General features: G+C 34.8%; 2 protein-coding genes across 3 annotated transcripts in view; both read left to right on the top strand.

Moving 5' to 3' along the window:
* The window catches only part of LOC119559466 (7SK snRNA methylphosphate capping enzyme bin3), a 38345-nt gene that overhangs the window by 9334 nt on the left and 15810 nt on the right, over positions 1 to 13201 (top strand). The gene's annotated exons all lie outside the window — the stretch shown is intronic.
* LOC119559469 (mitochondrial import receptor subunit TOM40 homolog 2) lies at positions 8974 to 10274 on the top strand. Its single transcript, XM_037872579.1, has one exon. It carries the CDS (start codon positions 9070 to 9072, stop codon positions 10093 to 10095), a length of 1026 nt encoding a protein of 341 aa, XP_037728507.1. The 5' UTR covers positions 8974 to 9069; the 3' UTR covers positions 10096 to 10274.

Here is a 13201-nt window from a genome sequence, read left to right as displayed (position 1 = left end):
AGAAAATTAACAAAAAGAAGGAAATCCTATAAATACCAGCAAGAAATACTTATCAATAGCGGATAGAGGTTCGGGAAAATATTTAAGCATTTTAAACTAAAGCTTATAGACAGACGCTTTCTTCTTCTTCACATATCAAAAATGGTATTTAATAGTGAATTAATTAACTGAAAAAGTGCTAGTCACTTCGTAATTTCATTGGATGTGCTCATTACAAATTATAGCAAAGCAATTAGTGAATTTAAACAAGCCCTTAAAACTCTCACGTTCTTATAATAGGGTTGTGGTTCAAATTAAATATGTTTTTGTTAAGCTGGAAATCGAATGTTAATAAAGCGATTTGACGTTTAACTAATAAAATAAAAGGGTAGGATAAATGATTAATAAAAAGTACATAGTTTTCGGGCTTTTCCAATTCTTCTTCCGCTAACTGCACAGGAACCGTAAGGAGCAGACCTCGGCGCAAATGATTGCGGCTGCTGAACTTAAATCTTAGTTTATATCTTTAGGTTAAAATTCAAATCATTTCAAATTATTTGTGTCAATAACCGATGTCCTGAGTCCAATATGCTTCGCTGTACTTGCAAAGTCCTGAAGGCGATTTGCACCTAGACTTCAGACAAAAGTCCATCATTAGTTAGTCAAAAGAAATTTATAATTAAAACACTAAAGACCTAAACGAAGGCATACTAGATTATAGATTATAGAAGATGCCGAAAAATCTGACTCTAAGCTACAACAGAGATGGTGAGAGAGGGCATAAGAAAGAGAAAAACGTAAAGCTGCCTACCGATGGTGCAATAACGAGTTTAAAGCTCCCCTAGCTTTTAACTCGCAGAGTCATATTTACATTTGACTGAAATTGTGACAAATTCTATGACAGTCTGATGCTATGGCCTAAAGTTTCTATCCTTTAATTTTTATCTGCGACGGGCAGCCAAAAACAGTCACATTACGAGAAGAAAAAACAAGATGGAACGCTCGATGCAATCGACTATCAAATACCCGTTACTCAGCTTAGGGGAGTGCGAGGGAGATAGAGATATAGAAATAACAAAGCGTCTGTTCCCAAGATTGCACACGTAATGCTTATAACTTTTTAATGAATGATCCGAATTGATAATTTTTTGACATGGATATAATAATCAAAACAAAATCTTATTTAGCTTTTATAAAAATAAAAAAAAATGTTGGTGCTGGACTGTTTTTACCGTTATGGGGGATAAAGTGGGCGTGGCACCCTGCTGAAACAAACTTGCTCTGCGCAAAAACTCAAGAATCTACAGGTCAAATCCTAACCTTCTAGCTTTCATAGTTTCCGAGATCTCAGCTTTTATACGGACGGACGGACAGACGGACATGGCTATTTCGACTCGGCAGGTGATCCTGATCAAGAATTTATATACTTTATAGGGTCGTTACTCTAAGAGTAACGGGTACAAAAATCGACAACGGTCCCCAATAGAATTGTCAATTTTACGCATCAAATAGTTACTCTTACGGATACGTAAACGTAAGGGTAACGATAAAAATAGTTATTAAACTATAAAAAGGGGTATAATGGAACCTGTGGATTGTGGTTAAATAACTATTTTTATAGTTGTCTAACCCATAAAATATAGTTAGTGAGTTTTGTTATAGTATACATATAAAACATATAAACGAGGAAAAACGCTATGGTTGAGTGCCTCGACTATCAGACACCCGTTACTCAGCTAAAGGGAGCAAATCTCGAACGTCTAGCCCTTATAGTCTCCTAAATCACAGACACGGAAATACGGACATGGCTACTCGGCTAGTGATGCTAATCAAGAATATATATACCTTATGGGGTCTACCTGTTACATAATTTTTCCTGAATACAACATACCCTTTTACTCTTTGAGTAACGGGTATAATAATTAAATAAATTCAAAGATACGTCCCGTAGCATGGTAATTAATAAGCAAAATTGCCCTTTTTAAAAGTCACTTGCAGCTTATGTGGAAGTATGTTAAAGACTTTAGAGAATACTCGTATATAAGTCTTAACTTTTTAGAGTTTGTCTTGCAACTCTAGGTGATCGAGGCACTAGACCCACATGGGAATTTTAAACAAATTGAAGAAAATTTTTAAATTTATTATTGTATACTGTTGTGTGGAAGGTAGTACGTTTGGATAATTTTTTTGGCAGTTAACTAACTATCTACTATTGATATAATATAATACACACATCACGAAACGGGTATCTGATAGTCGAGGCACTCGAATATGAATCATGCGAAATGCATGAATCATAGACAAGTTTGCTGGAGATTTCGGAAAACTTCCTGAGATATTTTTAAGATTTTTTTAATTAGTGTCCCTTTTACCATAACTAGAGAAGGTGAGAAGGTTAAGGTTATATTCGGCCGCTCAGCGCATCTTGATGCTTTTCTAATTAAAGTCATAAGAACTGAAAATAGCCATAAAACGCCATCACGGAAATAAATATAAAAATCAAGCACAACTTACTTTTTGAGAAAATCTTCTTGCGATAATCGAACTCACTACCGCTCAGTTCGCAGTCGAGAGCGGTTCGTATCTTATTTTGTTGGGGTATAATTTTTATTGTATAAATTATGTTGTTTCTACCCAGTTATATCAAAATCAATAAAAAATGGTACATTTATGGTTTTGCCTTTGCACTCAAAATGGTTCAAATATTCAATTTTAAAAACTTGCACAAAATGAAAAATAATGTTGACTATTCGTGGGCTCACGCCATTCAGATGAATGTGAAAGTGCAATATGCGGGGCATTAGACCGCTTGGCCACCGACTTTCTAATTTTATAGGGAGTTTTATGGGCGATTTTAGATGAATTTTTGTTCTACAAATTAGGACGATTTCGGCCTAAAAAAGTATTGATAGCATATGTTCGAAAAAGATCGAATTTTAGGAAAAGTAGTCCTCAAAAATATTTTTATATTTAGGGATAACCTTTCTCGAAATATGAACCTTTTTTCTTGATTTAAGGGCCATCTTAATTTTTTGCCAATTTTTCTAGTATGAAGAAAAATAATGAAATTAATGCATCGACTATATCGTTCTCTCTGGCTTTATTAGTAAAAGGTACGATCGCAATTTTGGTTTTAAGTATAAGTATAATATAATAAATATAATATAAATATAAATATAAATATGATTCTCTTTGATTTGCTTATTTAAATATTTGCCACAAGATTTAATGTTTTTTTTTTATTAAATTTTTATTATTTAAAAAATAAAACTAATTATTAAAAACAATTGTTTTTTTATGCTTTTTTATTAGTGTAATAAATAAAATATTTACTTTTGATTATATACTTACCGTAACCATAACCAAGACCTGGGCCGTATGCTCACAAAAATGGTTGCAGCATTTTGACGTTTTTTGTCCCTTAACGTTTATAGGTAACACCTGTGTACTTCTTTTTTGACCAGACCGCCCTTTCAGAACATATTTATGTATGTATACATAGCATTGAAGAAATAGTACATTTTGCATTATTTATTTATGTAAAAAAAAAGAAAACCCCTTTATAAACTGTCGAGCTTACAAATAATTTATTATTTTCGGCAATAGTTTATATATTTAATGAGGTCGGAAATATGTTAAAAATTCTTCAAAAGAAAGGTGAACTTCCGGTTTGAAGAACGAATCGAACTTTTCGAATAAAAACCTTAATAACTTTTTGCAAGACTGGAAAAGAGTCGAAAGCCAAAACCAAAACCGAGAGCAAGTTTGCTGACAATTTATATTTGCTTTTAATGCTTGTTGGCTGTTGCACTGCCTTTTTTTCTGCCTGCAAACAAATAAAACAGGTTTTCAAGTCAATTAAACAACATAAACAAGAGAACGCTGTGGTTCAGTGCCTCGACTATCGTATACCCGTTACTCAGCTCAACAAATTAGCTTGTTAATTAACATTATTCCCATTTAATCAACTTTTGGTCGTCAATAGATAACGAAAAAAAAAATTAAACTGAAACAAATTTTAAAAATCTGGTCGTCACAAACTTTTGCGCTCGGCTGAAGTAAAAATAAGCTTTACAGCAAATTTTAACTCTACCTTCAAGTATGTGTGCGACAAGCCGAACTTAGGCTTAGCATTAATCTAGCATTTATAATTTCCTTTTCCCAGAACTCGGCGTTCATACCGACAAACAAACAAACAGACGAACAAGGCTAGATCTGATCCTGATCAAGAATATATATAATTTATAGAGTCGGGGACGATTCCTTATACCTGTTTCATACTTTCCGACGAATACAATAACCCATTTACTCTACGAGTTAAGGGCGTTAAAAAAATTAATAAGCATCTGCATTGAATAACAACACAGTGCTGTTTTAAAAGAACAACTTCTCCAGTGATAGAAAATAAAAATTTAGGTTTCGCACAAGTGTCAGTGGCATTTCGCATGATTCTTGTTCGAGTGCCTCGACTATCAGATACCCGTTACTCAGCTAAACACAGTGTGAGGAGCTAAAACATAAAACTCGTGCAAGCGGCAAAGCGACTGGCTATACCTACGGTGAAAAATTCATTTGCTCGTAGCTTTTTAATGAAGAGTAGTGTATCTTCGTGCGGATTCTTCCGGTCTCAACAGACTTATCATTCCCACTCCGCATTTTTTCCATCAGAACGCGGCAATAAAATATCGATTTAAGCCGCTCTTGTTTATTGCATGTTTGGTGCCGAAATATTCCAATACTTACATAGGTACATACATATATGTATGTAAGTACATGCAGTTTGCATAGATATCCGATTTTGGTTTCGTTGAAATTTTAAATAATTACAAGTAAATTTTTAGAGGATACTTAAAAAAAAATAAAGTAACATCACAAAGCCTCCAAGGGCAGAGCAGTCAGAAAAAGATAAATGAACTGTGGATGAGGGCCACAAAGTGACATTTAAGCTCTGTTTTTTTTTGTTTTTATGATAGAAAAATATAAGTTCATTCCAATATTAATAAATTGTTTAAGAAAGAGATCTAAGTGTACCTACATGTTAAGGACCAAATTAAATTTAGTTGAGTTATTAACTTAACAAAATGTAATTGGTAATTGACCTTCTGTCTGTATTATTACTAAAACTAAACGTAGTCATGTCATATACACAATTTAAATATAAAGACATTCTTTAAAAATTAAAAATGTCTCGTTTCACTATTTAAACTGTGCCATCAAAAGTTTGACACGACATGGTTTCGTGTTCCTTCAATACTGCCCTCTCCCATTCCTTTAAAAGTTGTGTTGTTGTGTCCTTTGCAAATAAGCTCAACCAATTTATTTTCCATGACAACTATGTGCTGCCTTCCTAAGACAATAGAAAGTCAGACAGAAGGAATATATGAATGCCCCGATTACAAGATACCCGGTACTCACTGCACTATAAAATAATATTTTACACATCTTCCACTACTGGAAGACCTAGTTTGCACCAAACTTTCTATTATATGGTATAGCCTTACATGTATATTTGTTAGTTCAACTAAGCGAGGGCGTTATAAACTAAATACGCTTGTTTTACGTGAACTTTAATTAAGTTTCTTATTTATAAACTTAAAAACGGAAGGCGTATCATCTGTAAATGGTAAAGAATATGTTAATTATGCGGTCACAAATTTGCATAAACGCAATCTACCCTACTTACTACTCTATGAGTACTGAATATAAAATTCTTTCACCTTCAAGCATCAAATAACGATGAACGTCCGACGGAATAAAAATAGGCAACGTATATGGGCTAGACTCAATGTTCCCCTACGTTATTGTTTATTTGTTGGCTGACCTTCTCTTTTTCTGCTCTTTTTCAAAGCTTTCCTTAATAAGCGTTACATATGTACCCAAAAAAATCGTCATCAATATTCCCCTATTTAGATGTCATGTGACTCTATTGAGTGTCATACAAAATATAAGCAAAACGATTTTTGAAAAATTCTTTTTGCAGTTACTATTATTTTTGTTTGAAGAAACTTTTTGCATCAAAAAATTTAAGTTTTTAACTCGAGGAAAAATGTTTAAAAAGTAGATGTTTACACAAATTCGTCCTTTTCAATAAGTATTGAATGGGTTAAGAAATGTATTGTATGTATGAGTATATTTAACTTATGTTTTGTCAAAATACTTATGCCGACCATTGTATATATTCTTGATCAGAATCACTATACTAAACTATAAAAGCTACAGTGTTGGGATTAAGCATGAAGATTCTTGGGATTCCTGCGCAGCTCAAGTTTGGCTCAGCAGGGTGCCACGCAATGATTTTAAAGATTGGTTTTATTTTCTGAAAATACCTACTTATGAGAAAGTATTTAACGGAGTATTTGTTAGATTTTTATCAATTGGTTTCTACTTTTACACTCGGTTATAAAGCAAACATAGAAAAATAAAACGCTTTAAAAAATATATAAATATTTCCACTGCCAGTGTGGATTTGAGACTCGATTGCATTATTTGCGTGACACCAACTTAGTTTGGTTCGATTTTAATTGTTTTCTTACAATTTTCCCTCCAAGAATTGGAAACAACAAAATTCAAGAAAAACAAAAGAAATCACTATAGTCGATAGCCTCGACTAGTAGCAACTGTGCTTTTTTCACTGACACACCTAGCCTACAGCGCCACCTATCTTCTTCTTCTATAGTCTATAAAGTCGGAACCGCTTCCTTTAACCTGTTACATACTTTAAGTCGAACCTAGTATACCCTCAACTCTTTAAATAACGGGTATAAAAAGAATTAGTTGTGTTATAATTTTTAAAGAACGAAATATTTGGAAAAAAGTTAAATCAGGTCAGTAGTAACGCTCTCGGCACCGGTCTTGTGTGCCGTTGGGGTATGTGGTTTGGGTATCCTACCATTTCTCTGAGTGCTTAATTGTGGGTAAGATGGTGTGCGGTTATAAGCTTTTGTAACAGTCCACAGACGCATTCGGCTTCTGACACGGAACCAACGACGGCGTCTCCACACAAAAAGCGGATGTATGTTATTTTCTTGGCAAGTTTGCTACCCAATCACTACCTGTAAGCGACCCATGGTGGGCCACAATTTTCAGAACCCTCTTAGTTGAATCTTGGGACAAAGTTGGGTTATATCTTTAAGTCAATGAGCTTTTTTTTTGTACGGATGAGTCGCTGGGGGTGCAGATGAAACTTTCTTACTATGTTTCTGGGAAAATAAAGTTGCTCGACTTTTGCTTTTCCGATACTGGGCTAAAAGAATATTAAGTCTGTGGTACATGAGTGGGCCAGAAGGATAAGTTTTTAGCTTGATAGGCATAGCATATGTATTCCTGCGTCCTTACATATCCTGCGTCCGTTTTAGTCACTTTAGGGAAATTTTTTATAAGTAATGGAAAGTTACGTTACTCGCCAGGACTTCGCTTGCGAATGCTCAAAAACGTTGTAACGCGTTAAAAAGAACACAAAAATAATTTTAACACAATTTCATTAAAAGAACAGTAGTGATGTTGATATATAAATACATTTAATGTGTGTATAATAAGAGTAAATAAATAAATGAGTTTAGATTGAAAAACAAAATAGCTAATGCCATCGACTATCAGATACCATCTTCTTAGCTAAGGGGAGTGCGAGGGAGATGGCCACGCCGAAGTTTCTATACTCTTGCAGGTCGTTTCCGTGGGAGCATTCTATGTACAGAGCTTTCCGATTTTAGAAAACTAAACAATTTGAAAAATTTTAGATAATGTTCCATTTCAATTTACTGCCGTATATGTTTACCGAAAACGAAATATAACAGTCTATGTATTCTTTTGAAATTAATTATACTTTATGGGGTCGGAAGCGTCTCCTTCACTGCGTTGCAAACTTCTGACTGAAATTTTATACGCTCGGTAAGGGTATAAAAATAACGAAGCTTTAATTATTTTCCCCATTAGTAATCCTATCTTTTATATGGCAGCTTATGATATAGGCGTCCGATTTTCTAAAAACTTTATTAGTAATTCTGAAATTTATAAAATATATATTTTTGGGCGTGGCACATTGCTGAAATAAACTTTCGCTATATCAGAACCTCATGAATCTACATCTTAGTTGAACTTTTAGCTTTCACGTGCTTACGGAGTCGCTCCAAATATTTCAATTCCGGTAAGCAATGTTAAAATAATGAAGGGAATTTGGGATAAAAATAGCTGCCTGAGTATTTGAAGTGGCTTGATTGAGTCTTAGCCCATTTGCATCTGTCCAATCAATTATTTGATTAATTTCGTTGTTTATAATTCTAATACACTCACACATTTGACTTAGAATACGACTAACATATAATTGGGCATCATCTGCACATATGTACATAGGTGCACATCACATGCAGAAATACATTTAGGGAGATCATTTACATAAAACGAGCAAAGCAGTGGACCTAAAACTGGGCCTTTTCGGACTCCCTGGGTGAGAGGTAGATATGACAATTTAAGCAGTTCTGGAAATAAATATTTTAATATACCTTCTTTATATTATGCAGCTGTGCTCTGAAATAATGCATGTGTTTCTTTAATCATAAAATTAATGCATACTAAATTTAAAAACAAAATTCCAAATTTAAGAACGTTTTGTTCTTAAATATCGTTCTTAAATATTTTGTAAAAATTTTAAAAAGGGTTTGTTTTTACTATAAATACCTATGTATCTACATGCCAACAAAATAAAATCGGACCATTCATTAAAAAGTTATATCCAAATAATAATCAATATTTTGAAATTCAATCGAGATTGCCAACCACATGCAAATAAGCTGTTTTCACTAATACGCCACCAAGCCGGTAGGGGCGCTATGGGATAGTTGGCGCTATATGCTAGGCGTGTTTGTGAAAAAGATCGAGGCCTGTATCTCTTGTCTTTTTTTTTTACCAACTCCGAATAGAGCAACTCTTGAATAGAGCCCATGTAGTTTAAACATAGGCAGCATATGATTTTATTTTCATAGTTATTTTGAGGTTTTGTCATAACATACACGTTAAAAGTCGGAAAAGAAACAAATTTCGAAAGAAGCAGTTTAGTAAAATTGTTATTTGCACTCAAACGCTTATCTTTCGAAAATGGGTAACGTGATGGCGTCCACAGAAAGCGTAGGGTCGTCTCGTGGGCGTGGGAATGTGTCTTCCGGATCGCGCTTGCAGGAGGCGTCTACCACCGCAGTAGCCGGAATGCCGCCACAGATGGTTAAGGAGTTAGAAGTGGAGGCTCGTAAGACGGAGCTGTCAAATCCCGGAACAGTTGAGGAACTGCACAGTCGCTGTCACGACATACAGGCCAACACCTTTGAGGGGGCCAAGATCATGCTGAACAAGGGGCTGAGTAACCACTTTCAAGTAACGCACACCATCAATATGAACTCGTCGGCGCCAAGTGGTTATCGCTTCGGAGCCACGTATGTGGGAACCAAGCAATACGGTCCGAATGAGGCCTTTCCAGTTCTCCTTGGTGAAATCGATCCGTTGGGCAACCTCAATGCAAACGTGATCCATCAACTGACCTCTCGACTGCGCTGTAAGTTTGCATCTCAGTTCCAGGACTCCAAGTTGGTGGCGACCCAGTTTACGGGGGACTATCGCGGTAGAGACTACACAATATCCTTGACATTGGGCAACCCGGGCATCCTGACGGGCTCCGGGGTTATTGTTTGCCAGTACTTGCAGGCAGTCACCCAAAGACTGGCCCTTGGATCAGAGTTGGCCTACCAATACGGACCCAATGTTCCCGGACGGCAAGTAGCTGTGTTATCGGCGGTAGGACGCTATGCTGTCGATGATTCCGTGTGGTCTTGCACTTTGGGACCTGGTGGCTTTCATCTTAGCTACTACCAGAAGGCCAGTGATCAGCTGCAGATCGGAGTCGAGGTGGAGACGAATCTCCGCCTACAAGAGTCTACGGCTTCGGTTGCCTACCAAGTGGATCTCCCCAAGGCAGATCTGGTATTTCGTGGGAGTCTCGATTCGAACTGGCACATTGCTGGCGTCCTCGAGAAACGCTTGCAACCACTTCCGCTTTCGTTCGCCATCAGCGGTCGCATGAATCATCTTAAAAACAGCTTTCGGCTGGGCTGTGGACTCATGATCGGATAAATCGCATCCATTCAAGTCTAGTGAGGAACAAGGATTTATGAAGATTAAATTCAAAAAGCGATTGCTTTCATTTTACTAGGCCATTATACGCAAAGGCTGCCGAATCTTTAATTTATCGGATTTTAACAGTGCTCAGTTTAAAAATTAAAAATTAAAATGTCAGCAACGAATATCAAAAAGTAATGCTTTTTATTATGTACTGTGACCAGCGATAATACAGAAATTATTGTTATGATTTTGAAAATATTAATTAATTAATTTCATATAGTAAAATTTGCGCTACCTTTTTTGTGACTTGACAGTTATCATTTAAAGATTGAACTGCTAGATGTGTATCATAAAAAATTTTTAATTTGGATGTCCGAAAAGTTCCCGACCATGTCAATTGGTAGTTCAAAGAAAAAAAAATTAAAAAATTTATTATTTTGTAACCTTAAGGCAGCAGATTAAAGTACATTTTCAGATATGCAATATACAATGTCTGCGCCAAATGAACCCATATAATATATGTATATAGGCTATTTTGTTGTTTGACTGTTGAGGAGCAATCAATTTGATTCCTTTTTTACTTCTTCCTCTAGTTAGTACATATTTTAGAGTCGGAAGGAAAAGTAGAAAAATGTCCTTGGAATATTTATTTGCATGTTAAAAAGGCAGCTACAATTTAAGTAAAAGTACAGTTGATTTTCAAAGTGTTTTTTAAAGTGGTTTTGCTATTTGATCAATTGTGTCCAAGGCATTCATTTGTTTTAAACAAATAATTTAAATGGGCTAAAGCTTAGGAGATTGAAGTATATCTCCATTAGTTTGTGGCGGTTAGAGGGGCTTGGTACATTCGCGTAAAAAATATAAGCAAAATGATTTTTGAAAAATTCTTTTTGCAGTTACTTTTATTTTTGTTTGAAGAAACTTTTTGCATCAAAAAATTTAAGTTTTCAAGTCGAGGAAAAAAGTTCAAAAAGGACATTTTCACACAAATTCGTTCTTTTCAATAAGTACTGAATGGGTTAAGAAATGTATTGTATCATTCAAACGGCATTTAAATTACCTTTCCATTGATGTCAAAGTTAACAAGACGTAAGTTCAAATTATGAGTATATTTAACTTTTTTTGGTGAAAATACTTTTGACCACCCTTGTACAGCTGCCATAGGAACGACCTGACTATGTCAAAATAATAATATACCATTATATTTCGTTTTCGTTAAACATATACGGTAGTACATTTAAATGGAACATTGTCTTATAATTCTGTAATAAGTTTAAGTTTTCAAAAAATCGGAAAGCTCTGTACATACAATGCTCCTACGGGTCGTCTGCAAGGTTATAGAAACTTCGGCGTGCCGAAGTTAGCTTTCTTTCTTGCTTAGTTTAGTTTTGGGCCTGATAAGATCCTTTAAGATTTGTGATGGAAAAATGGGTCAGGACTCTGTGAGGACGTTAATTCAAAACCTAACTAATCAAACCGTATTCCACACCGTTTTACGTATGGTTTTTTAATGTTTCTCTTAATTTAACAAATTTACAACATATACTTATATTTCTAAATGATAATAAAATTTAAGTCTAAATATTAAAAACAATCATTTTTATGTCCGTTTGAATTTTTAAAAATAGCTAAAATATTACAGCAATATAGTAAGAGAAACTTCTTATACTAAACCCTAATTAAAATTATAAACCTGTGAGGTAGTGGAGCTATTTTTTCGCAACTGCAGTTTTTCCAACTTGGCGTACTTGTTAAGTTATTATTAACCTTATAGTCACACAAATAGTTTAATACTTTTTTGGTTACCTATATTCCATTTTTATTTTCATTGTTCAAATAAAGTACTGTTTTTTACGATCCAATCATTTATTGTTTCAGCCAACCGCAATCCACCAGAAAGCTTTCAGCCGACTTTGCAATTCATGAAGAAGTTGCACAAAACGAGAACTCTCTCCTCTCCAAAGCTGAGACTGTAATTGAATGGCCCTAGATATCTGAATCTGTTGTCTTCCTTTCCACGCTGCCTTTTGTTGCCAATTTCCCCTAATTTCATCTCATCTCTCTGTTGGGACCTCGTTTAATAGAGCGTGAACAACAATTCGCTCGCTCATGCGGTTCTGGTTTTAGTGATTTGTACTTGTCTGCCTTTGCATCCATCCCTCTACTTGGCATTCAAGCCGTTAATCGCTAACTTTAGTACCTGCATTTTCAACGATTTCAATTTGGTTTCCATTTAACCCCGAAAATTGAACCATGCCACTTACGCCCTCAGCAACTTCCCCCTCCCCAGTCGCTTTTCTGACCAATTTGCATGTACACTATGAATTTTAACGAATTCATTTGTTTGTGAAACGTGTCCAGACAGAACAGACTGAAAAAAGGGGTGGTGACGGTCGGCTTTGGGCAGCAGCATTATCAGACTTAAGAACGGGAAAAGGGAGGGAATCATTGCATACAATTTGCGGCCAACATTTTATTTGCCATTGTTGACACATTTGAGCGCTGCATTTGTTATGTCTTTTCCTTTTTCACACCCACTTTCCCCATTTTTACTCTTTGTTTTGTTTTGTTTATTTGTATTTTTTTATTTTTTGCATTTTGTTGCGCTAAAACTGGCATGTTTGCTGGCTGCCTTTTAATCACAAAAAAATATCTAAAATCAACGATTGTTAATTGCTTAAACTGCGCCAGCCTATAAAAAATAGATAATGACTAAAAATAGTACTTTACATATAACATTTTGAAATGACCATAGCAATTGCATTTTAAAAATATTTGACTCGGGATTCAAGCCCTTTATTACATAAGAGGCAAATGAACTCTGGAAATGCTTAATGTTTAATAAACAACACAAAATCCAAACACGGGTTGCTTAGATTTTTGATCAATTAAATAGTCTGTCTGAACCGACAAATAATAATAATTAATAAATATTAATTCGCTTCTATTTCAATTTTCAAATTTAAATAGATCTTCTTTTTGTTTGAAAGTTTCTTTTATACATAAACAAAATTGCGATCTTTAAGTAATATTTCGATTCAAACTCAACGGATCAAAATTTGTATATTCCCCGTAATTTAAGAAAAACTTTAAACAAAATTTGTAATTAAAAAAATGT

This window comes from Drosophila subpulchrella, unplaced genomic scaffold (assembly GCF_014743375.2).
Source record: "Drosophila subpulchrella strain 33 F10 #4 breed RU33 unplaced genomic scaffold, RU_Dsub_v1.1 Primary Assembly Seq24, whole genome shotgun sequence".
Lineage (NCBI taxonomy): Eukaryota > Metazoa > Arthropoda > Insecta > Diptera > Drosophilidae > Drosophila > Drosophila subpulchrella.
The sequence above is the reverse complement of the archived record's forward strand: the minus strand, read 5'-3'. Positions and strand labels throughout refer to the sequence as shown.

Excerpts from the sequence above, each read along its gene's own strand:
- LOC119559469 (XM_037872579.1), top strand. The coding sequence starts at position 9,070 with ATGGGTAACGTGATGGCGTCCACAGAAAGCGTAGGGTCGTCTCGTGGG.